At 36.2% G+C, this 27,488-nt stretch overlaps 1 protein-coding gene across 6 annotated transcripts in view; it reads left to right on the top strand.

Moving 5' to 3' along the window:
* Positions 1-3,569: 3,569 nt before the first annotated feature.
* The window catches only part of LOC137243258 (SLIT-ROBO Rho GTPase-activating protein 1-like), a 34,714-nt gene continuing 10,795 nt past the window's right edge, over positions 3,570-27,488 (top strand). Inside the window, exons 1-14 of one of the 6 annotated variants that reach the window (XM_067770761.1) lie at positions 3,626-3,886; positions 3,945-4,031; positions 7,577-7,672; positions 7,758-7,941; positions 8,902-9,067; positions 10,298-10,387; positions 11,270-11,401; positions 11,466-11,594; positions 11,666-12,169; positions 12,236-12,503; positions 19,372-19,584; positions 19,650-19,755; positions 25,459-25,683; positions 25,749-25,819. In XM_067770761.1, the coding sequence (XP_067626862.1) occupies positions 7,594-7,672; positions 7,758-7,941; positions 8,902-9,067; positions 10,298-10,387; positions 11,270-11,401; positions 11,466-11,594; positions 11,666-12,169; positions 12,236-12,503; positions 19,372-19,584; positions 19,650-19,755; positions 25,459-25,683; positions 25,749-25,819 (2,167 nt within the window). In that variant the 5' untranslated portion in view covers positions 3,626-3,886; positions 3,945-4,031; positions 7,577-7,593. The other 5 variants (XM_067770764.1, XM_067770763.1, XM_067770760.1 and 2 more) reach the window with 5 other exon arrangements.

The following is a 27,488-nucleotide window of genomic DNA, read 5'->3' as shown; positions in this document are numbered from 1 at the left end:
TTTCAGGCTTCGTATGAACACAAGCACTATAAGAAATGCAAATGGACGATGGTCAGCCATATCATCGTGTGAGACATCCAGGCTAACCTGGGCCTCATATGACAAGGGGCGATAAAGAGCGCTTCTGATTTTAAACAAATCAGTTCTATCATCCCTGATAAGGGTTCTAACAGGGCATTGTTTAATAGGCACGCATGGTGCTAGGATGGGGGAAATGACCTTCGACTATTGTCGCAGCTGCAGATGTACAGAAGAGGAGGAGAGTGTCCAGCACCTTCTCTGTTAGTGTCCAGCGCTTAGTAGGCGTAGGTTGGCCATACTTGGTAAACCTTTTCTACATGACCTTGCTGTGGTCTCTAGTTATGAAGTCAAAGCTCTAGCAAAATATATAAATTCCGCGAAGTGGTTTGACCCTTTTTAGGCAGGGTATGGGTCCTCTTTGAGACCGTATAGGATATTACAATGGGCCCATTGGTGGCCTAAGTAGTGAGCTGTTACCATAGTGTTCAGCTCAGCTCTTGCAACCTAACCTAACCTACTACTACTTTCGCTGGCCTGAATTAAGAGTCGAAAAAGGTGGGTGATGCGGTGAAGAGGGACATAACACAGTGCTGGCAGTAATTAAAGAAATAATCGTCACTTCGGGCCTTGGCAGCCAAGTTTCTCTTGACGATTGTAAAATCGAAACTGTAAAGCTTCGTCTATTTGGGAACCCTCATTAACACCGAAAACAGTGTCAACCTAGAAATGGAACATATATTCATTTGTGCCAATGAAAATGATGTTCTCTCTTGACCAAAACAAATTTCTCTATATTAGTCAGAGATGAGAGGTATGAGTCTGCGAACAGCTGGAAAAACCATTTGTTTTCCCTTGGCGCTTCCAAATGGCGTCCATTATCTTCAAACAAGAAAGACTGTCTTAACTTGCTACGCAACACCCTATATCGTCTAGAGCCTGGGCGATAAACTCCAATTAATGATGATGATGCTATGTGCAGTAAGTATAAACACAATTGACCAAGGGTCACAAGTAACGCAAGCCAATAGCGTCCAATGCGATAAGTCTACCACGGATAGGTGGGAGTCATTGGGTAATTGAGCTGAGTGAGTAGGCAGCAGCCCAAATACATGGGTAAGAAAAACAGATTTAAGGAAAGTGCAGTCAGTATTAAGAATAGTTCAGCACTTGGGAGCTGTGGGCGATCCGAAATACTTGAGATGTGCGCTTGGAATCGTGCCAAGAGTTGGTGGAATCTTTTTGCAGACAGTTTACGACTCTAAATCTACAAGGAAAAGCAAAGGAAGAACACCTAACCTTTTTTGAGGAAGTTTTGGTAACATTTTTGGTTATTATTTCCCTCTAGCTACTCACACTCACGACTTTCTGCCTCTGGTATTTCTTTCTATCACGCATTATAACATACATTTTTATAAGGCCGTGGTCTTAAGTGTCGAATATATTGGCCCTTAAAAGCACTTTACATTGATCAATATCATAGGCGATATTTGAAAATTGAATGGCGTAAACGGGTGTGCGATAGTTGCAAGCAACAGAGTTGGTAGTGAGGCATTGAGTGCCGTGAATGCCGATTCCGAATACAGGGCACCCCGAACCATTTTTCCATCCCGAAAGCCCGGGATTGCATTAACAAAAATTCGGGGATTTCGTACTGCAAATTTAAATATCTTTAATTGGTCATTTTTTTTTAGTTTCAAACTGAAACACAGGACATCCACTTTTCCTGGTAAAGTATAGCCTTCGTAAAATAAAAATAAATAAATGTAAGGCGCGATAACCTCCGAAGAGAATTTAGGCCGAGCTTCTCTTCCAATTTGCGTCCTTTAAATTTTCCTTACAAATTGGCTGGTGACATGTAGGTCCCATGTTTTATGCCGACTCCGAACGATATCTGCAACGCAGATGAATTTTTACTGAGAAGCTTTTCATGGCAGAAATACATTCGGAGTGTTTGTCGCCCCCCGGCTCGCTTAGAACATCTTTTTTCAAATTGAAAAAAACTTTTCTAAATTTGCGATGTTGCTTTGACCGGGAGTTGAACCCACGATCTTCGGTGTGGTAGACGGAGTTACCACCACACCACGGAGGTCGCCTGTACCTTAATAAGACGCCCAAAATTTCAACGATCCCACTTCAAAGGAAACAGAAAGTTTTCTAATAAAAAACTACTCATGGCAATAATTTACAATAGGAGTCCACTGCTGTTATGCATCCAAAAATATCGGGAGAGCTGTTAAACGACGAGTTCCGACCGGTATACCAATGGTGTGTGATCAGAATTAAATTCGTGCAAAATCCCGTGTTACACATTTTTTCTCCCCCGGTATACAACAAAATTACAACAACCACATGAAAATTGTTAACTTAAACTGCAAATATCTCCTGACATTTAAAAATTTTCTTTTCGACCTTATTATTATTGTTGACGAGGTCAAGACAGGTGGATTTTCATCCACCCCGATATTTTTGGATGCGCATTAGCAGTCGACAGCTGTTGTGAATTGTTAACCTATTTATATTTCTATGCGTTACATATCTTTTAACCAAAATTCAAAGGTAATCGTCTCTGGCTAATCCCGAGAAATTCCGGAATCCCGGGAATGTCATTTTCAAATCCCGAAATCCCGATGCCTTTGCTCGAAGACAGCCAACTTATGAATTCATTCAATTTTTGTTTCATGCAACCCTGCATTTGTTTACGTTTGGGCGTCCGTTAACATAATTTTATTTACCAAATTAAGTTCAAAAACATTTTTTTTTAAATCTTATTATATAGCAAAGCATAAGAAGAATTCGACATTTGGTGTCATGTAGGTACACATTGCAAGCGGGGCATACATTTTGTATGTCGGGGCTGATTCTGGAGAGGTAAGAGTTTAACCTGTTACAGTATCCAGATCGAAGTTGAGCTAGAGTAACTCGCGTTTCCCTGGGGAGTATGCGTTCCTCTTCCGCAAGTTTTGGGTACTGTTCTTTGAGTACTGGATTCACCCTTGTTTAATTCTTTTTGCATTGTAATGTGGAACCAACGCCTCTAACACCCCTGTCATTATGGTCCACCCCTGTTGAAACAGCAAGTTTCCTTGGACTCCCGTTAGAGGTTATTAACATTTTTCACTATGCAAAACTGCAATTTAACAAATAGGACACAAAATATATTAGCAAGTATTTTTCTTTTACAGTGAAAATGTTTATAACAGTTTTCGTAAAATTTTGTATGTGAGTGGGCAAGGCGAAATAAACTTCAATTGTCAAGTCTGACCTTCGTTTATATTTTCAAATGCAGCATCTTGGGTGATTGTGGCGATGTTACTAACATGCATAAATTGCGTTCAACGCATCTATATGAAAAACTTCATTGTGGCTCGGCCATTACAAGTTGGCTTTTTTTGCATGTCAGATGGCTCTGGTGATCCGCTATTTGTTTCTCTGCATGCAAATACACGTAATCTACTCAGGTGTCAATTCACGTGCTGCATCAACAACCGATGACGAGGCCTTTATGTTTTTATTCACTCATCCTTTTGGGCTAGCTCGGGCAATCAAAAGAACAATCGAATTGTGACAGTTCGGTAGCGCATACATATTCCTAAAATTCGTAAGTGTATTCGAAACACTTAATAATTTTAAAACTTTTTACTTTAAAATTCAGTAAAAGAATTAGTAAAATTTGTGCATTTTTTATTGCCCCAACTCATGTTTCAGTCGGATCTCATTTCCGACTAGACCGGTTTGAAATTGTTTACATTTTGTTCCTTTCCTTTGTTGTATATTTTGAAGTGCTGGTGTTGGTGTTGGTGAAAGATTTCATAAAATAATCTAGATATTGAAAATGTATTTTGGATCAACTGCTCTAACTTATTTGGTAAAAGTCTACAACATTTTTGGACGTGTATTAGCAGTAAACCTCGCCTCTATTGTAGAACATTACCATTCATTTAAGTAAAAGATTGGAATAAAGTGAAATAATTTCGTGTGTATGTCTTAAGTAGAGCTGCCAACTAAGAAAAGTAATTTGATGAAACATATATATACATATGTATTTAGCAATTAAATAAACTTTTGGGTACCCAATGTGTTATATTAATTTATTTATTTATTGGTTATTGTACTTTTATAAGTTGGACCCATCCAGATAATATTCCATAAGATTTCTTAGCAGCAGCGAATTTCTTAAACACGCCAGTCCTTTATGTATGTAATAAATTAAGATACATAAATATTACATATGTTGCATTGTATGTATATATGTACGTATGTATATGCATTTTCCTTTCGGGTTGGGTTTTGTTAAGGACCCATACTGAAATTTAAACTAATTAGAATTGCTTATTGAAACTCAATTGGGATATTTAAGGGTAATAGTCTAGTTGAGGGGTCGACTGCTAATACGCGTCAATAAACATCGAGAGAGGTGTCAAACGACGCGTCTTGACATCAGTATTAATAATCCGAAGGCGGAAAATAAAAATTTTAACGCGTTCAAAAGATATTAACGAAAAACCGAAAAAAGACCCGCGGGTACCTCCGAAACCGGGGGTCGGATCCATAGTATTTTTGCGCAGAACACCTTTCTACGTTGGCGGCCTTCGGCCGCGCTTATAAAAAATAACCCTGGGCTACGCCATGCCAAGTCCGGGTGTGTGGTGTAACCGTGGCTACCGCCGCGGTGATGCACAATTTTTTTTGGGGGTACTAACACAACAACAACCACATGGAAATCGCCAACTTCAACTGCAAATATCTCCGGACATGGATAAAATTTTTCTTTTCCGCCATCGGATTATTGTTCTCGAGATTAATACGCGTCTTTTGACACCTCTCTCAATATTTTTGGTAGCGTATTAGCAGTCGACCCCTCAACTAGACTATTACCTATTTAAGAATATATTAATTTAATTTATGTAATGTATGTTAGACTGGGCTGATCACTTTATCAATATACACTGATGTGACTTGAAATGGATACACGCACTATCAAAATCGTATAAATAAAAAAAAAAAAAATAAGGAACGTATGGATTCAAATAAATAGAATAGGTATAATTGTAGGCTTTATATTGATATATCAATAAAATTCATAGTCTGAACCATTGTCCCAAAAATTTGTTGGTGTGTTCTACTATGGATCTGACTTAAAATAGAGCCAGGAGACATTGCATCCCTGCCCCCAGCGGGTAAGGAGGTCAGAATATACCCGCGGTAGGTATGCCTGTCGTAAGAGGCGACTAAAATACCAGATTCAAGGGGTGTGTAGCGTAACCCTTCAGGTTGCCAGCGCAATATATAGCTTCTCCAAACCCAATTGTCAACCTCACCTATCCGCGGCGAATCTTGTTTCGACGCTCTGGCGACCCCAAGCTCCTCATGGAACTTGGTGGTAGGGAGGGAGGGGATGGCCTGAAGTTTTAATGTGGCCACATAAATCGTTCCCGAGATGTTCGGGCTAGCAATTTTATGGTGCTGTGGTACCGGAGCGTACCGGATCTGTATCCGGCAAAGGACCATCACATCGATAACACTCCCCAAAGCCTTCGGGAAGCAACCTTATCGCTACAACAACAACAACATTGCTTCCCTTAACTCACGTCAGTTATTTTATTGCTTGAAATTCCACTTAACTATACATAGAAATTGTTTTAAGTTGCTCGATTAAAGGGCGCAACTTAGTCGGGTGTCTATAAATATTTCTGCCTCCTGAGCTGTGACTGATCCCCTAGTTTCTGACAGGAATCGGCAGGGATGCGTCCTTAGTCGGAGCTTGAGGGTACCTTTTATTGCTCGATTATCTGAGTTGGAGAGTGACGTTAATAACTACACATCCATTATCTGTAATATTTAGGTGGGACGGCTGTAGTGGTCAGCTCAAATGTGTGTTTATCAGAACGAGTCCTTTGCTGGTTTTCCTCGTTGGTTTATTAGTTTGGGCTCGTTATCCTGCTGAGACATTCATAGAAATGTCGTGGTGAACTCTGAATCTCACAACATGGCTTCACATAAAATCTTGTTGTTTTATATTATATTAAAGGCGGCCACCGTGGCGTGATGGTAGCGTGCTCCGCCTACCACACCGTATGCCCAGGGTTCACACCCCGGCAAAGCAACATCAAAATTTTAGAAATAATGCTTTTCAATTGGAAGAAAATTTTTCTAAGCAGGGTCGCTCCTCGGCAGTGTTTTGCAAGCGTTCCGAGTGTATTTCTGCCATGGAAAGCTCTCAGCGAGAACTCATCTGCCTTGCAGATGCCGTTCGGAGTCCGCATAAAACATGTAGGTCCCTTCCGGCCAATTTGTAGGGAAAAACAAGAGGAGCACGACGCAAATTGGAAGAGAAGCTCGGCCTAAAATTTCTTCGGAGGTTATCGCGCCTTACATTTTGTGGAAATCATACATAAACCATTATTGTTGTTGTAGCGATAAGGATACTCCCCAAAGGCATTGGGGAGTGCTATCGATGTTGATGGTCCTTTGCCGGATGCAGATCCGGTACGTTCCGGTAACAAGCACCATTAAGACACCAGCCTGACCATCTCGGGAATCGCCCAGCGGGTTAATGGGTCAGAATATACCCGGGGTAGGTATGCCTGTCGTAAGAGGCGACTAAAATACCAGATGCAAGTGGCTGTGTAGCGCAACCCTTCAGGTTGCTAGCGCAATATACAGCTTCTCCAAACCCAATTGTCAACCTCACCTAGCCGCGGCGAATCCTGTTTCACTAACAGATGAGGCTCTGGCGACCCCAAGCTCCTCATGGAACTTGGGGGTGGGGAGGGAGAGATGGCCTGAAGGTTTAATGTGGCCATATTAATCTTCCCGAGATGGTCGGGCTAGCACCTTAATGGTGCTGTGTTACCGGAGCGTACCGGATCTGTATCCGGCAAAGGACCATCACATCGATAACTCTCCGCAAAGCCTTCTGGGAGCAACCTTACCACTACAACAACAACAACAACAAACATCTCGGGAACGATTTGGTATGACCACATGAAACCTAGGCCATATCGCCCTCCCACCCCCTAGATCCATGAAGAAATTGGGATCGCCAGAGCCTCGGCTGTTAAAGTAACAGGTAGATGAGGTTGACAATAGGGTTGGGGAAGCTATATTTTGCGCTGGCATCACCTTGGAAGGGTTGCGCTATACAACCCCTTAAATAAATTTGATATTTTATTCGCCTCTTACGACAGGCATACCTGCCGCGGGTATATTCTAAGCCCCCTTACCCGCTGGGGATAAAACCATTATGGTCCTATCGCTTTATTTTGCCATTTTAAAAATGTTGTAAACAAATGGTTCGGTGTTGAAGGATTTATGCTCTGATTTCGAAACGAGTAATATAATATTTTCCAGCAGTGCTTACATCGCGAAATCAATTTCAAGATAACAGGTTCGAGCCTTGGCAGGATGGTCAATTTATAGCTTATAATATAAAAATGTGCATATGTATGTTATTAAGTCACCATTGGAATTATCTTTGCTTTTATTTAATTTAAAATTTTTTAGGCACACAAACATACATATACATTTCTCAAAATTACAACATGACTTTTTTTAGTTTCTGTCGATCATAGGATGATGTCCGAAAAGGAGCAGGACATAAAAAGTCCAATGAAACGTGTCGGCTCCACCAGAAAGATCGTTATGTTTAGTAGTAAGTTTTAAATATCTTTAACAGATATGTACTACATGCTATCATGTTGTAAATCAATACATATTTATATTTATTATGTTTTAAGGTATTCGCCAACAGCTTAACGAACAACTGCGATGTCTAGATAGCAGAGTGGAATCACAAATCGGATTGATACAAGAAATACAGGATTTTTTCCGTCGTCGTGGCGAGTTAGAGCTTGACTACAGCAAAAGTCTAGAAAAATTTGCTCGCGGATTGCTATTAAAACATAAGGAACAGAAACAGAAGTATATATTTATGTATATCATTTATGAATATTAGTGAACAATACACTTTCCCGCGATGCAAATGAAAGTTTCTTCAAAATTTATTAAATATTGTATGGAATTTGACAGCATTTGAATAAGATTACACGCTGTACATAGGAAGATCCTAAGACTTCTCAGATTTATGAAGCATGCTGCTTTATTTTCTTTGAAAAAATTTTGCCCTCTTATTTTGCACTCCTAAATCAGCTTTACTGGTATTCGGAACAAAGTTGGCTATTTCTTCGGAATTAATTCTGATTTCGTCCGGAAATTGGGAATAGTTACAAACCAGAAATAGGAAATTGCAAAAGCACAAATTTCTGTACACATCTTCCCGTAAAATAGCGGCAAGCCTTTTTTTAATTGGTTGAATATATATTTAAGTGTTTTAAGCTGACTGTTGTTGTTGTTGTTGTTGTAGCGATAAGGTTGCTCCCCCAAGGCTTTAGGGAGTGATCAATGTGATGGTCCTTTGCCGGATACAGATCCGGTACGCTCCGGTAACACAGCACCATTAAGGTGCTAACCCGACCATCTTGGGAACGATTTATATGGCCATATTAAACCTTGAAAAATCTTACTATATCGGCATCGGCCTGTCTACTCAGACTCCGCAGTTTTTCAGTTTTGTTTACATGATACTCTTGATCTTATCCGCCCGCCCATCTAGTGGGGCGTTTGCGCAAAGCTTCTTTTTTAATTTGCAAAACGCTCCAAGTCAGTTCTGACAATTGCGTTTGATGGCTGATTTCTTGTATAGATATATTTTAGAATTAGAATCCTTAAACCGTCTAAATAAAGAAAGACATAAAATGAAATTTACACTGTAGCGGGCGTCCCAACACATAAAACTGCAATAGAACGATTTGAAGTATCAGCGATAATACAATTTTTTGCTTTTTTCAATTTATCTTTGATTTAAATTTAAACTTTCTTTAGAAGAGATCATTGGCCCATATTTTCAACATTTGCTTGCTGGCAGCATTTGGTAAAAGAAACGCAATCTCTTTCAAAGGATCATGCCATATTAGCAGACTTATATTCCATAAGTATAGTTGCCAGTTTACAAACTACAATTGAAGATGTTCAACGTATATACAAGAAGGTAAAATTCTTATTTACTTTAATACTATGTCTTATATGTCGTATTCTTAGTCGAAATTAAATAGGCTCATTCCATTTCAAGACACCCGGTCCGCGCAGGACATGATTTTTGATTTCTATGAAATTTTAATATCTTGTTCTTTGGTTAAAATAGTGAAACACGTGTTTTTTTTTTGCCTCAAAAAAATTTGTTTTCGGATTTATCGGCAATTGAATTCGATAAAATGCAATCGATATTTTATTCACCTATTTCTTCAACTGTCAACAACTTTGTCAAAAATTAACCGATTCTCATGATTTTTTCTTTGAAATGTTTGTTATTACCTTTACTTTTATAAATTTATAAACAATAGCATACAGTTTAAAAAACATTTTTTTTTTTAGTATTTAGTAAAAATTTATGACTTTTTTTTTTTAAATTAATATTTCAAAAAACCGTTATTATTATTATTTTTGTTTAATTTTGTATTGCATAAATATATGGCGAAAAAAAGTTTAATATCCAAAAATTCATATTCGAAAACAACGAGTTTTGACTAATGGATATTAACCCAAGTTGGAATATAAACTGCTCACTCGATATAGAAAACGTTTAAACAAAAAAAATAAAAATTAATAAAATAACGGTTTTTTGAAATACTAATTTTTGAAAAAAAAGTCATAAATTTTTACTAAATACTAAAAAAAAACTTTTTTTTAAACTATGTGCAATTGTTTATAAGTTTATATAAAATTAAAAGTAATAGCGAACATTTCAAAGAAAAAATCATGAGAATCGGTTAATTTTTGACAAAGTTATTGACAGATGAAAAAATAGGTGAATAAAATATCGATTGCATTTTATCGAATTCAATTGCCGATAAATCCGAAAAAAAAATTTTTTTGAGGCAAAAAAAAAACACGTGTTTCATTATTTTGACCAAAGAACAAGATTAAAATTTCATTTAAATCAAAAATTATGTCCTGCGCGGACTGGGTGTCTTGAAATATAATGAGCCAATAGTTAATTAGATAGTCGACCGCTGAGTAATATTCAATTATAAAATAATAAAATAAAGATTTGGAATCTACAAGTAGTCGATTTTATTCGGATCGACACTCGCAATAAGGGGGTTATTCTTTTTGGCGAACTTCAAAAAGCAGAACTAAATTGGTTTACTTCTGACTTAATATCTGTGATCGTTTATCTAAACATTAATAAATACTGTTAATTTTACCTCTTTTTGCAAAGTGCAAGTTAATAGGTTATGAAATTCATGAAGATATACAACGACTCCTACAAGAACTACACATGACTATGAAAACATATCAAAGATATGAGGTAAGTATAATTTAAAAAAAAAACATTAATTCATTGATCAACTGTTATAGACGCTTTAACCGGGTCATTTGGGTTTTTAAACAAAATATTGTTTAAACAATAATGAAAACAATCCGAAGTCATCTCAAATTATTTCGAAATTGATCTGAACCAATCCCGATGTGTTGCCAAATTTATTGGAGCGGTAGTCCCAAATTGAACCAGATTAAGTCCCGAAGTAGTCCTAAATTCATATGGAGAACAACGCCGTGTGAACACCAATCAATAAAATCAATTCCGAAATGATGTCGTAACGGTGCCTAATAGATTCTCAAATCTTTCCAAAATAGCCATGAAATGAATCCGAAAAAACATTCGGCATCGATCCCGAGATAGTCTGCAGTTTAAACGGAAATATTCTCAAAACAGCTCCCAATTGGTTTGAAATGATTTCGAAAACAGTTTCCTCATTAATCCCAAAATCTTCCAAAAATAAGACCTAAAGGTCCCGAAAACAATCTCGAAAAGCCCGATAGATATCTCCTTAATGATTCAAAAACAATTTTGAAATGATCCTGGAAATAGAAATAAAAAATTCTGAGGGAAGAACCTCGATGTTGAATTTATAAATAGCAAATGTTAATTTAAAGTTAATGTTTTCATGGGCAATGGGACCTCTACCTCATTTTCAAAAACACATATCAAGAATCGCTACAGCTGTTATGACGTGATTAAGTCAAACATCCGGATATCCCGATATCCACAATTTCACATGTAATAAAATTGGGTTACTTTAACATCAAGTCACAGAATTGCCATTTTATTATGTGAATATATATATATATGTATATGTATATATAAATTTATATGTTTACAAATGCATATATAAAATTCTTTTCGTAGAGTGAGTGTAAATCAGCGAAAATCAAATTGGTTACAGCAGAAGCACAGCGAAAAAAACTAGAACAAACAATTGTGAAAGAGAAATTAGAACGTAACAAAAAGTATAAACTTACTGAAAAGGAAATTATTAAGGTAAAAAAATTACGATCACCATCTGCTATACGAAAATAAAATTTCATTAATTTTACCATTCTAGAGAGATACTAAATATAAAGATGCAAGACTGAAAGCTCTTAAAGCTAAAACTGAATACGAATTATGTCTGGAAGCCTCAAATACTACTATACACAAATATTTTGTAGAAGATTTATGCGATTTAATTGATGTAAGCCATATCACATTCTAAGAAACATTCAGTTTTGCAGCAAACATATTATTTTATTTTATTTATTTTAGTGTATGGATCTTGGTTTTGGATCAATGATATCAAAGGCAATTTTAATGCATGTATCGGCAGATCAAGGACGTTCTAGAGCAATCCTTCAGCAAGCCGACAATCTCTCACATTTAATACACTCCATAGATTGCCGAGCGGATAAACAAAAATTTTTGGAACATCATCATGCTGCATTCATGATTCCAAAACGCTTAGAATTGCAATGCCAACAGGAACAATCTGATAATATTGAAATGGAGATTAAAAAAGAATTACATTTAGATATGGAACAACGATTAGAAACATTAAGTCAGCGATTAAGGGACCTTCGCATTGAATGCGATGAGGTTTGGAAGTCACTGGAGACAGCTGAAACAAAACTTTTAGAACATTATAATAATAAAGATAACGATACCAGCGATATTTTTACAGAGGGTAAACAGTATTTACTTAAATCGCCAATTTGCAATATAACACCTAAATTAAAAGCTGAGAAACAAGACATCGAGGATTATTACATTATGGTGAGTTTGAGATTAATACAAAACGATTAAATAAGTAAAAGCATTCATAAATTTTCATTTATATAGAAAATTCGAGAGTATATAAGTGGCACATCGCGCATAGCTCGTTTAAGCGCAAAAGCAGAGTTTTTACGAAACGTTTTAGTTAAAGACAATGCAAGTAACTTACCTTCACATGCAAAAGGAATAGCATCAAGCCGTAAAAGAATTGGGCGTGTTAATATTTCTGGGCAACCTAAACTATTTGGTGGTTCATTGGAAGAATATTTGGAGTTCACGGGCGAAGAAGTGCCACTAGTAATGCGAAGTTGTATTCGCGTTATTAACTTATACGGTAGTTATAATAAATATAAACGTAGCGCTTGTTTGATATTCAAAGACTACTGTGGTACTACTAAGCAATTTTTATACTCAGCGTGCTTTGCACACAGAGTGTATTAACTTTGATTGGATAACAGTGGGTTGTACAGGTATAAAGGAATCGAGGTAGATATAGACTTCCATATATCAAAATCATCAGTATCAAAAAAAAAAAATTGATTGAGCCATGTCCGTCCATCCGTCTGTCCGTTAACACGATACCTTGAGTAAATATTGAGATATCTTCACCAAATTTGGTACACGAGCTTATCTGGACCCCGAATAGATTGGTATTGAAAATGAGCGAAATCGTATGATAATCACGCCCACTTTTTATATATATAAGATTTTGGAAACACAAAAAACCTGATTATTTAGTAAATAATACACCTAGAATGTTGAAATTTGACGTGTGGACTGATACTGAGACTCTTGATAAAAAATAAAAAAAAAAATTTAAATGGGTGTGGCACCGCCCACTTGTGATAAAATCAATTTTACAAATATTATTAATCATAAATAATAAATCGTTAAACCTGTCGTAACAAAATTCGGCAGAGGTTACCTTTACTATAAGTAATGCTTTGAAAAAAAATTAACGAAATCGGTTAAGGACCACGCCCACTGTTATATGAAAGATTTTTAAAAGAGTCGTGGACGAATAAAATAAGCTACATCTTTGCAAAAAAGAGCTTTATATCAATGGTATTTCATTTCCCAAGTAGATTTATAACAATATATAGGAATAACTTCAAATTTAAACAAATGGGCGTGGCGCCGCCCCTTTTATGACTAAGCAATTTTCTATGTTTTGGGGAGCCATAACTCGAAGAAAATTAACGGATCGTAACAAAATTATGTACACATATTTTCCTTATAGCAGGAAATATTTCTAGAAAAAATGGACGAGATCGGTTAAGGACCACTCCCACTTTTATATAAAAGAATTTTAAAAGGGTCGTAGACGAAAATAATAATAAGCTATAACTTAGCAAAAAATAGTTTTGAATCAATGATATTTCACTTATCAAGTTTTATTGTAAGAGGAAATGGGGAGACATTTTTTTTAAACGAGCGGTGCCACGTGTTATGTAGACAACTAATTTATCTGAAATGAAATGTACGATTGAAGCACACGCTGAGTATATAATGTTCGGTTGCACCCGAACTTAGACGCCTTTACTTGCTTTATATACTAAATTATAAGTTTTAGAAATGTCCACATTATCTTTAGGAATGAGAGATCCTTTTGCTGTTGTGTTTTAACAACAACCAAATGGCGTTGGGGACTATTGCGTTTGGTGCCGATTCCTAGCCAGACAACGCCGAACTGTCTCCGTCATCTCTTCTACTTGCTTTTCTGTTCTCCGAAAATAATTGTGAATCTTTCAGTGCCACATTGCGTGAAAGAAAGCAATAGATTGTTAGTGAGAAATTAATTACAGTGCACCCCGCGGCACCAATCACAGGGCCACTTTACCAGTAGTGCACTAGTGTTTGAATGCCGCAATGCCATATATATATGGTTGTATATACATTTCTGGTATATGCACGTTTTGAAGCGAGTTGATCGAAAGTGGCTTGAAGAGAATAAGCGTGAACGATTCAGCAACAGTGTTGTTCCTAAACCGTCTGGTACTCGATATCTGAAAATCTACTAGTCCTCCTCACTAAAAAGCTATGTACTCGGAACAAGATTATCGTTGTGGTAGCGATAAAGGCAGTCCTGGGGAGTTTTGGGGAGGGTTATCGATGTTGACGGTTGTTGTTGTTGTTGGAGCAGTGTTTCGCCCCATCCAATAGGTGTGACCGATCACAAATTGTCATCAATATCCTCTAACACTTCGTGTTGTAACGGCGTCAAGTTCGTTTCCCCACAACTCAACCGCGTGCTATAAAAGTACGCTTTTCATGCGGTTGAGAACAAAATGGCGGATAGTGAGGGAATCGAAATGACAAAAAATTATTAAAAATAGTTGAAAAACTTAAAATTTATCGTACTTGGAGTAAACCATTAAATCAAATTGAATATAACATGGCGTGGTGCCAAGTAAAAACCAACCCTAATTGAAAATACGAACAATTATAATATTTAATACCAAATTGCAAGCTGCTACACATGGTTCTGGCCACCTTGGTACTACCATTGTGTATTAGTGGAGCTAAAATTACATATACAACAATCTGAAAAAAGAACCATCCGACATACAACCTGGCGTTATGGACTAGCGTCCGTGCCATTCAACCAAACCCAAAAAAAAAAACAATATCCTCTAACGGGAGTCCAAGGAAACTTGCTGTGTTAGAGGCGTTGGTTCCACATTACAATTAAAGAGATGGTTGATGTCATGTGGGGACACGTTACTTGCAGGACATATATTTTGTATGTCGGGGTTGATTCTGGATAGGTAAGAGTTTAACCTGTTACAGTATCCAGACCGAAGTTGAGCCAGAGTGACTCGCTTTTCCCTATGGAGTGTGCGTTCCTCTTTTGCAAGTTTAGGGTATTGTTCTTTGAGTACAGGATTCACCGGGCAATTCCTGGCATAGAGGTCCGACTCCTGCTTGTGGAGTTCACTGAGAACCTGCTTGTGTTTTTTGGCTTCATACGGCTGTGTTCTCAGGTGCCGTATTTCCTCATAATGCTTACGGAGATGACTCCTTAAGCCCCTGGGCGGTGTTGGCTCATCAATGAGATGTCTGTTGGAATGCCCAGGTTTCTGGGTATTCAACGGGAACTGTTTGGTTAGCATTTCGTTTCTCTCCCTAATGGGGAGTAACCCTCATTTAATGTTGATGGTCGTTTGCCGGATATAAATCCGACACGTTCCGGTAATAAACACCATTAGAGCACTAATTGGACCATCTCGGGAACAATTTAATACAACCACATTGAACCTTGCCAAGTTTTTAGTTCGGGTCCACTTAATCATGTGCTATGGGATGGCCTAGATGGTCGCATGTGGTCATAACAAATCGTTCCCGAGATGGTCGGGCTTGGTACCGGAGCGTACCGCATTTGCATCCGGCAAAGGACCATCAACTCGATAGCACTCCCAAAGGCCTTCGGGGAGTGTACTTATCGCTACAACAACAACAACATCATGCAATTTAGAAATTAAAAATAAGATTTTTTGTAATTGATATTAGTGAAATATTGTAAGTTTACAAACGGCGATGGTTACTAGGACATTTCATTTCATTTATTAAAAGAAATATTTATTAGTACAATAAGATCATTTATGATCTTTTATAGTACAACAGACATTAAATGACAGGATAATAATAAAACATTCAAGTTTTAAATTTAACACATTAACCTAACATATTTAAGGTATATAAAATAATATATGATGGAAACCAAAACAGATTCATAACAGAATATGCTCACTACAATTCATAAAGCAAAAAAAAAAAAAAAGAAAAGTTTAACGTTAGCAAATATTCGCTCCCAACGCTTACGAACGCTTAGGAAAAATAATTAGGAAAATAAAAACGAACTTAGTATTAAAATCGGTTATATCTAAATATACAGTAAGCCATTTTCGGAAACAGAATTGCTAGTTGGGTACCAGAATACTTAAGATAATAATAATAATAATTGACTAGAAGATATGTAGGTAAACTCAGTTTCAAATCAAGACATTCATTGACGAAAGAACGAATATATAACATTCTTAAAGTTGCTTTTACTTAAGCTATTGCGAATTGAGTTCGGGATGGAGTTCCATATGCGGATAGCATTGACAAAGAATAGCCTTGCAGAGTTCAAATAGTTGTAGTTTGGTAAAATTATGTCACATATGCGAGCAGACTGCGAAAGAGTCAACTTGTTATATAAGTAACTGGGCACTTTATCTGCCATAATACGATAAAGGAAAATGCAGTTCCTCGCTCTAAGGTAATCAGAGACCTCACAACCCAACAAACGAGTCCTCCATTCAGATACATGGTCAAATCTTGCTAAGCCAAAAATATATCGCGTTACATGATTGAAGGCTACATCAATTTTGTGTGCAGACTTGGAATCTAGTTTGCTGTATACACATTCCGCATAACAAATACTTGGCAATATTAATTGTATAGCCAGCTTTCTTCTTATTTCTAGCGGGGTAAAGGCCGCCAATACTCTTAAGTTTCGTAGGGTATAGTAAACTTTACTGATGACAGAATTAACGTGATCAACACAGGACAGATTAGAATTTATGACGAAGCCCAGATTCGTCGCTTTAGAAACATATTTCAGACAGTTAACATTAATGTAAAGATTTGGTAGATCCTGAAAGTTAATATGCTTTTTTGAAATGGGAAGTACATACAATTTAGCACTGTTAAGAGCAAGGAGATTCGTAGATGCCCAATGGGATAAGGATGACAGGTCACTGTTAAACTTGGCACAAAGTTCAGAGGCTTGCCCCTGCATCGCTGACATATAGATCTGAATATCATCTGCGTAGGCATGTATCTGCGCATGCTGGCAGGAGCTAAAGATGTCATTTATAAATAGACAAAATAATAGCGGTCCCAATATAGAACCTTGGGGTACACCAGCAAGCAATGGCCTAATGTCAGATATTTCCGATCCAACCTTAACACGCTGCGCTCTACCCCCCAAGTAGCTCATCATTAGTAACATTTGTTCGAAGTTTTACTGTATTTGTTTTTAATACTTCCGCTGTTACTATTATATCAATATGATCATATGTATTTAATTAGCGAGCTTTGCTCATATTGCTTTATACAATTGTTTTTGTAATTGATATTAGAGAAAAATTGTAAGTTTCAAAAGCGCGCCTAAAAATCATATCCACACCATTAGGAATAAACTACATACAGAGTGTATGTGTCTACATGGTGATCAAAAGGAATATAAACAAAAAGGCAACTCTTAGAGACCAATTGTACAGCGAAGAACGGGACATTCATATGGCTTAGCAGCTAAAAGGCTTGCACTGATATGAATGTTGGATATTCGAGTTCAACGCTCAGCTCCCGAAAAGCTAGCTGATGAAGAAGTGAAATTCAGAAACATGTCCTAGTAACCATCGCCGTTTGTAAACTTACAATTTTTCTCTAATATTAATTACAAAAACCATTGTATAAAGCAATATGAGCAAAGCTCGCTAATTAAATACATATGATCATATTGATATAATAGTAACAGCGGAAGTATTAAAAACAAATACTGTAAAAATCCGGACAAATGTTACTAAGCTTTCAAAAGCGCGCCTAAAAATCATATCCACACCATTAGGAATAAACTACATACAGAGTGTATGTGTCTACATGGTGATCAAAAGGAATATAAACAAAAAGGCAACTCTTAGAGACCAATTGTACAGCGAACAACGGGACATTCATATGGCTTAGCAGCTAAAAGGCTGGCACTGATATGAATGTTGGAGATTCGAGTTCAACGCTCAGCTCCCGAAAAGCTAGCTGATGAAGAAGTGAAATTCAGAAACATGTCCTAGTAACCATCGCCGTTTGAAACTTACAATTTTTCTCTAATATCAATTACAAAAACCATTGTATAAAGCAATATGAGCAAAGCTCGCTAATTAAATACATACGATTTTTTGTTTTCGGCCGTTAGTATAAAGCATTGTTTTATTTTGTTCCGCTTAAAAGGCTGCTTTTAAATAAAACACTTGAAAATGTTTTGTTAGTGGGATAACTGTATTTACTAAAATTATCACTACACAATAGCTATCATCCGGTGGCAAAATCCTGAGCCAGATAAATAATTTTGCATGTAAATGCAACAACAATGATTTGAACCAGATAAATCCAGATAGAAGTGTGGTTCAATTTGTGAGCCAGATAATTTGTTAATTACCTATTTTTAGTTTGGCAACGCTGCCTTTAATAACCCTACTTTTTCAAAAATAGATGTCGCTGCTTAGTCTTTCGCCGTATGAGTTAAATGAAAAACAGCGGCGACATCCTCCTATCACGTGTGCGAAAATTTCACGACTTTTCAAGTCTCTCAATGATCCAGAGCATTCCCGTGAGAATTGAGCGTGAGACGGAGCTGTAAAACTCACTGAAAGACGGCAAATATTCTCTTCAGTTGACTCAAGCCAACTAAAACAAAACCTCAATTAAAACTTCCGCAATTTTTCCTTCAGAACAGCGAAATCGGAGTAACTTTTAAGAAACAAACAATTTAAGAAAATTCAATTAAATAATCGGAAAAAATAAGTTTTACAATTTTCAGGTCTAAACTTTTTCCGTTTTTAAACAACTGTCGGGACCGGGGTCATGTGTGGGTCTTTTAAATTTTTAATTTCCGCTAAAGAATTTGGCAGCTTTTCCGACATATTTGAACGAGTATTAGCGTCTGTCAGCCAAAGAAAATATTTACCGAAAAGAACGACAGCTAACACTGGTTATTGATAGCTGAATCTATTAAGGCCCTATGCGTGGTACCGCTCATGTTCACTCTAAGTCTGTTTGCACATAAGGTTATATTTCTTTAGAATAGCTTATTTTTTCCTTCAGCGTGCGAAAATACGGAAACTTTTCTTAATACTCGCCGTTAATTTTAGAACAGTTTCTCTAGAGGTCTGAAAGAAGAACTCCTTCGATTTATCTATCAGAGATAAATGCATAATATTGTCCAACATATCGCTTGTTAGCGTAAACTTAGGTAGCAGCCTTATGTTTTGAACTCTTCTACGTTCAAGAACTATGTTATAAAGATTTTAACGGCCATTAATATAGGATAGTTTTTTTTTGTTTCCTCTAAAAATGAGTCTGTAGGCGTAATTGCAGCGCGTACAGATTTAGATTGAACGATGCTTTACTTATTCTATATTGAACTCTTTTTTTCTACTAAGGCTTGCACCATCAAGGAATATTTAGAGTTTCGGGATCGCAGGTGGAAATTTCTAATTTTCGAGAAGCTTTCGAAAGAGGAGAGGATCCACTGGCTGATACAAATGATGCATCCGATATTAATTCAGTTGCAGGAGTTTTAAAGTTGTATTTACGAGAATTGCGAGAACCGCTATTTCCTATAGTTTACTTCGAGCATTTTGTGTCCATAGCAGGTAATTATTTATAATTTTTATTTATTTTATATTGATATACACAATCCAACAATTTATATTTACAGGAATACATACAAAAGAGGACATCATAAAAGCTATACGAAATTTCCTAAGCAATCTTTCTCCAACAGTTTTAATTGTTATACGTTATCTGTTCGCGTTTCTAAACCAGTAGGTTATATTCAAGGAATGGGTTTTATGGATATTTAGCATTTTCATCTTAAATATTACATAGTGAAGATCTGTTATTCGAATACAATGAATATATGTATGTTAGGGTGGGTTGTTGTTGTTAGGGTGGGTCAAATCTATTGTTGAAAAGGCACATCCAGTTTCTGAGTCTATGGGTCGTTCTGAGTAATATTGAAATGAATTTCGAACCTCCCTAATTTTGTTAGAAAATGTTATATCCCAATCCGAATAGCGGCTGTCACAAATAAAATACATGAATATAAATGTCAAATTCGGATTCGGATTGGGATATAAAATTTTCTAACAAAATTAGGGAGGCTCGAAATTCATTTCAGACCTATGGTCTCATGGACAATATTACTCAATATGACCCATAGATTCAGAAACTGGATGTGCACCTGAAGTTTTTTTCCCCCATACAATTTGACCCGCCCTAATGTATGTGGTAGCGCATGTGTTGATTTACAAGTTGAATCAATTATTTCTAAAAGTCATTACAAAATAGTAGTAGAAGAAAATTCTTGAGAGTTGCATACATTGTATAGGTCTACAAGTAGGATATGTAGCAGCACGCACATAGACAGCCACGCTGACCTGATGAAATGCTTGTTCTTGTTCGTTTTTTTTTTTTTGTGGATGCTATTTGGCACTGTTGTACTTCTTAGGACCAAAAAAAATGTAGTAGCTGCTATCGAAAACTGCGTAAAATTTTTATTGTAAAATTGCAAAGAAATATCCTTATTTACTTTCAAACGAGCACTTAATTACATCTCTCTTTAAAATCCTTATATTTTGGACAAAATGTGATACTTTATTACCGGGGACGATTGCTAAAACACGACCAAAACCGTCGGGGGAGGTATTAATAGACGCGTTTTTGCCTCGCATCCAACAATTCTAATACTTTTTCTCTTTGGACTATTGATAACAGGACAAAACGCGTCGTTTCATTTCTCTTTCCACATTTTTGGACGGGTTATTGCAGTCGCCCTGGGTGCAAACTGTTTTTCGGGGAGAACTTTTGAATGGGTAGAAAAACTTAGTACCCGCGTTTGTATTCTTAATACTGGTATAACTACACGTTATCAGATACCCCAATTCAAGACTTGTATAATTTTCTGTAGGACCCATATAGGTGCACTACATTTTCATACTAAATTCGTTCAAAAAAATTTACCATCGCAGCAACCCATATCTGATATTCCGCTCCATTTTTTTGTTTCCCTGTGTCGCTTTCCACTACAGCAACCCCGGTAATTTTGACATTTCGTTCAGTGGCAAATGCATGTTCCACGCAGGTTCCACTGAGTTCCACAATAGTTTGACACTGACCGAAGTGCCAAACTGTAGTGTGTTAGAAAGAGAAAGGAATTGTTTCCTTCTCATACATATCATACTTGTAAACCTGTACTATGGTTGCAGACGAAATTTTTCTTGAACATTTCTTGATTGTATTTTTTATTTGTTTTCCGATGGCTCTTAATAGCTGATCTCTTATTCTAGATGGGTCTCATTGCGCGCCTAGCCTAGAGAGTTACAAACAGACAAGTGAAGCTAATATAAGTGTGTTTAAAATAAAATTCTTGGCAGTTAAAAAAGTATTTCTAGCAGAAACCATTAGAATGCGATAGTACAATCGATGGTTTGTTTTTATGGACACAATCGAATACTATCAATAGTTCTTTACTCTTATCGAAAACTATCGATGGTGTGTTTTGTGGTTTTTATTCTAAAGAAAAAAGAATCGTTGTTCTCCAGTTCGCCGAGTTCAATAAAACATTTGGGTGAAATCTCTGAACATTCGGTGCTAAATTAATAATGTGAAACTATTTTCGTTGTACTTATTTTATTTTGCTCTGCTTTAGTCCAAAAAATCCCTTCCTAGGCCGGTAACTTTAGGTAAAAACCAAAGGGAGTTTCAGAATTTGAAATATGAAGCTAGAAACTTGCATATGCCTTTATTTTGGCATTGTAAAGGTGGCATTAAAAGTCATCCCCAATCGCGTGTTAGAGTCTTAAGGTGTTTGAGGTTAAAGGTCGGGACATTTATTTTTTCGCAAATACAAAAATTATGCTCAGTAATTGGACGTATAATCCCAACCGTTGAGAGGATCAAAAATACTCAACGGTGCGTACAGAAGATTATCACTCAGCGATTGATCAGCATTTGTGTTCGCTGAAAGGGTCCAATAATAGCAATGACTGCCTGAACCAAGCTAAATCGGTTTCTAATCACAATCAGATTTTTATAAAACTAGAGTTCGCCCAGTGGTTGAAATTCAACCTCTGCACACCACATAGAACAATAATACACCATAATCTTTCCTTTCTTTCTTTTATTTTTTATTCCTTTCCTTTCCTTTCTTCTCTCTTATTTCGCTCTCTGACTTTACTATTCTTATTTTATTGATTTTACTTTTTTTATTTTAATTTAATTCATTTTACTTTTTATTATTAAGAATTCATGAGCTTAACACCGGCTTATAATAATTGAATATTCAATTATTATGTTTTCTAAGAGAAACTGAAAAGAAAGAAAGAAACATTTACTGGCTTATTGCGATGGAACCATTTCGAAAACCGCTACGTAATCATCATCAGGCAATTTCGTAACGTTTCAGTTTCTCTTAGAAAAACATAATAATTGAATATTCAATTATTAGAAGCCGGTGTCAAGCTTATGAATTCTTAATAATAAGTATAAATTGAACACACCATAAAAAAAAAATTACTTTTTATTTTATTTTACTTTATTTTAATTTCATTTAATTAAATTTTATTTAATTTTTCTTTTTAATATTGTCAAATATTTTGACATAACATTTATATAAAACACCCCAATAATGTTACAACTCACAAAAACATAATTACATAAACCCGAATACTTTATCACGTGCTTTGTTGTTTATCAGTAATGAAAATTAGGCATTTGATCACGTTTCCTGTATCTGGATCTGTATTTCCAACAAATGCGAACATGCTATTGCCTGTGCTCAGACACTTTTAGTTATATCTGCGGCGTTTGTGTTTATTACCAAAGCAAAACACCTCTTATTATGAAAATAACACAGGCCGACAAAATTTAACCAATATTCAGACCCAGAAACCAGACTGCATATTTCCGAAGGTTTATGATGCGCTGAATCCAGATCTGGCCTCAGAATTGCTCTATCAGCTTTGGTTTTCGAGATATCCTAACCTAAAAGTGCAAAAAGCACCGTTTTTGCCCATATTTGAGGTTATGTAGCCTTGCAGATGTTTTCTTTCACCAAAATTAAAGGATAGCATCATTAAATACAAGTCTTCTTCTTTCAAATGGCGTTGAGTTTGCTCAAATATCATTTTTTTTCGCTGAAATATCGCATTTTGAAATTTTCATGTTTCTAAATTTTCCTACACCTGAAAATCGATTAGGATAACATAGACATGATATAGTCGATTACTAATTTTCTTTAATTGAGTCTTATTTTTCTTAAAATTTTGGCTCACACCATAAGTGTGCTAACTCACCACAGCCCTACACTATCAACTTAACTGCTAACCCATCAACTCCCGTATCCCCTAACTCCTAGAAACCACCACAAACATGAAAATTTCAAAATGCGATATTTCAGCGAAAAAAATGATATTTGAGCAAACTCAACGCCATTTGAAAGAAAAAGACTTGTATTTAAAGATGTAATCCTTTAATTTTGGTGAAAGAAAATATCTGCAAGGCTACATAACCTCAAATATGGGAAAAACGGTGTTTTTTGCACTTTTAGGTTAGGATATCTCGAAAACCAGAGCCCCTTCTGGGTCTGAGATGCTGTCGGCCTGTGCCATCTTTTTCATGCATACAACAAAAGTATTGATTTCGATATAGCCCTACGTAAAGCGTTTGTGTTGGCTTATGTATTGGTAAAATTTTTAAATAGATATTTTAGCGCCATATTTAACTTTTTTCAATTTGTTCAATGGCGTTTGGCCGTAAAAAGGGCGCGAAAATGTCAACTTTCTCATTTATATAACAGATAAATTCGGCACTTATATTTTTACCAGCTATGAGCCATACTAAGGCCCGGTTTTTCAGTACATGTTCAATTCAGTTTGTCAGTTAAACTACGCTTAAACTTATTCTGTAGATTTTCAGTCTACTTTAACTGAAGTTTAAGCTGAACTTAAGCGGCCGATCTGGCTGGGTTAAACTCTAGTTAACCTATCGGTGATTTCCTTTTGTTCGAAATGGCGTCGAATATACCCAACAAGCATTTGGGCTTGAGTACCATTAAATTTCATGTTGATAACTAGGCATACTTCTAAAATCTCAAGCGTTGTTTCGAAACAGTGGCTCAACTCGAGAATCATAGCGTACTCAGCAAAAGAGAGAATTTTTTATAAAGCAAAAAATGCTATTACATATGTTGAACAAATTTAATTAACAACTTGTGGTTCTTTAACTGGACTCAAATGTCAGATTCCAGACTACAGTTTTTTCACGAAAATAAAATGAAATACATATAATTTAAAAAATAAATAAATGTGACACGCTAACCTCCGAAGAGATTTTAGGCAGAGCTTCTCTTCCAATTTGCGTCGTGCTCCTTTTAATTTTTCCTACAAATTGGCCGGACGGGACCTACTTGTTTTATGCCGACTCCGAACGGCATCTGCAAGGCTAAAAAAGGCTAGGTGTTTATTTCTCACAATAAATAGCTCTTAGCTTTGGTGGTACCACCTTTGACATTTTTTTTCAACTTCACCTCAACTCAATATCCCATGTAGAATATCAACTGGAAAACTTGTTGAATATTAATTTGAGAACTGTAAATTTCTCAAGATCTCTCGAAATTAGGATATTAATTGGAAAATATTAATGACGTTGGAGATCAACTTTAATTTTAAAAAATTTGTCAAAGGTATATAAATTTTTCTGAAGAATTATTTTCCATGTTTGTTGGGTAAACAAAATCCAGATGTTACCGTATCTACAAATTATCTAGATAATAAAAAACCAATGTTGCCGCACAAAAAAGCCAACCCCAAAGGCGGCCTTAAACTGTGACTGAAAAACTGCTCAGTAGTTTAAATTTGACTAGAGTTTAAGCAAACTTAGTTTAAGCTTAACTGAACCAACTACTGAAAACCCGGGCCTAAGAAGAAGTACGCAGAAGTAAAAATAAAATCGTTGTTCAATGCATTTTTTTGATTTGGCGTCATTATTATTGCATTCATATCGTCTTCATCAATTGTTTTTTCGCTGTGTTAAATATTACTGGGGTGACAGCTGTCGCATTGTGGTGAAGAATGTAGTCTACAAAGAGGCGGTGACACGCCCATTTTTTTTTTTTTTTAATTTAATACTTTTTATTGGCGACCTCAATGTTAGTCCAAATATAACATATCTAGGACCAGGTAAAATTCAAGCGACTGCTCGAGCTCTTTGAGCTGTAGCTCATTAACGGCTGGGCAAATGAAAAAATACTTTTGGGCTAGAATTGTGGAGAATATAAAACTTTGTATTGAGCTTGAACCCGGATAAGCCAGAGGATGCGCGATATTTGCTTAACTTAAAAAAATTTTGCGGCTCACACGCGATTTATTGTAGCTTTTAATGTCGCCGATGCTTTCGAATTCGAAGCTTAAATCCCAATATGACAATATGGTTGTTGCAGTACGACTTTATGCCTTTCGCTTTTATAGCTTATCGGAATACGCAGATGAGAATATGATGGATGCATTTAATCTAGCGATATGTTTTGGTCCTACACTTATGCCTGCACCAGAAGATAAAGATCAAGTGCAATATCAAAATCAAATTAATGAACTGATTAAATGTATGATACTTTATCATGATGATATATTTCCACCAGATTTGTTGGGTTTGGAATATGAAAAATATATATCGCACGAACCTTTCATGGATATGTAAGATATAAAATATGAATTTGTTTCTCTTCTTACTTATTTATAACTTTATTTTTATAATTTAGTTTCGTTGGTGATTCTCCAGTTGACAATGTGACTGAAGATCCGGACTCTGAAATTTGCCCATCCGAAGATGGTAAGATTAATATTTTTTTATATGCATTATATCGTTGGTGCAGTGATGCCTAACTAGCACATAGAGGTATTTGAGCAATCTGGGCGGCCAAAAATCAATTTTTCAAAACGCAGCAAATAAAAAAAAAAATTATTTTTAGTAGGCCAATACTCTAGCGTATTAGAATCAATAATTATTTATTTTCATAATTCAAATGCCTAGTGTGGAAATCCACTCAAAGTTGCACCATTCGTGCGTATCTTACGGCAGTTTTTCACGTTCTTAGAGTATATACATTTTTAATTGATATTTATACGGGTTTCAGTGAAGTTTATAAAAAAGAAGCCATGGATTCTTATGAAACAGGTAAGTGTGTATAATATTTATGTATTTTAAGATTTATATAGGCGTTAAGCTTCGTACTACATTTTAAAAAATTTTTCCCAATTTTTTTTTCCAAAAGGTTTTTGTTTTAGTGCCCCGCTTTGCCCCGCATTGATTCCATTTTTTTTTAGAAATCCTGTGTTTTGTTAATTTAAATAGTGGAAAGAGCTTATCGAAAGTAAAGGAAAAGTAAAATCCTAAACAAGCATTTTCTATGTTTATAGAAGCTGAACTATCAACATCACAATACGAAACCATTAGAAGCTATAACCCCAACATGTATCCTTGCTACACCAAAATACAAGAAACAAAGCTAGATTGTTACCCTGAAAGACTCCTTCCATGTCACAGAAACTTTAGCCGAAATTAAGCTTCAGAGTTTAATGAACCAAACAGCTTCCAGACTACTGATGGATCTTAAATAGGTACTGGAAACACTTCAAGATGAGCAATGCAGTTCCCTGATGCTCATATGCAAGTGGGAATGTTATGGCGCGCGACAGGCTCAATATAAACAAACATTTGAATGCGACTCCGACTCAGATGCCAACTTGTTCCAAAGTTCTTTTGTGCCTCTACGTCTTATTTGCTCCACCAATAGCAAAGTTTAATGGCATAACCCCACTCCCTCTTCTCCATGCTACTGCCGTCCAATCAGACTCCGATTCATTAAGGAAACTGCAGATGTGATTAAAGACGAAATTACCAGCATACAAAATGCCGTAAAGGATCTGCAAAAAACTGAAATTCAAAAGGAGCTAAAACGTAGCGCACAATATGATGCTTACCATGATTGATGGGAAGGTGTGCAATGCTGCCACTAATACAACATCTACAATGAAATGTTATATCTGTGGTTTGACATCAAAGGATTTTAACTGCTTACAGAAAAAGGGTTTAGTTAACGCGGAGGCTTTAGATTTTGGTTTGTCAATCTTACATACTAGGATTCATCTATTTGAATATATTTTACATCTAGCTTATAAACTCCCAGTAAAGAAGTGGCAACTTAGATCCGATAGTGGATCTAGGATTCATCTATTTGAATCTATTTTACATCTAGCTTATAAACTCCCAGTAAAGAAGTGGCAACTTAGATCCGATAGAAAAAGCCATTGTGAAACAGAAAAAACTTGCAATTCAAGAAGAATTCAAAACCAAGATGGGCCTCATAGTAGATGTTCCGAAGGCAAATTTTGGCAATACGAACGATGGGAACACTTAGAAGATTTTTCACAAATCATGAACTCGGCTGAAATTACTGGTATCGACATCAACCTCATATACCGCCTCAAAATAATGTTAG

This window comes from Eurosta solidaginis, chromosome 3, assembly GCF_040869045.1.
Source record: "Eurosta solidaginis isolate ZX-2024a chromosome 3, ASM4086904v1, whole genome shotgun sequence".
NCBI lineage: Eukaryota > Metazoa > Arthropoda > Insecta > Diptera > Tephritidae > Eurosta > Eurosta solidaginis.
The sequence above is the reverse complement of the archived record's forward strand: the minus strand, read 5'-3'. Positions and strand labels throughout refer to the sequence as shown.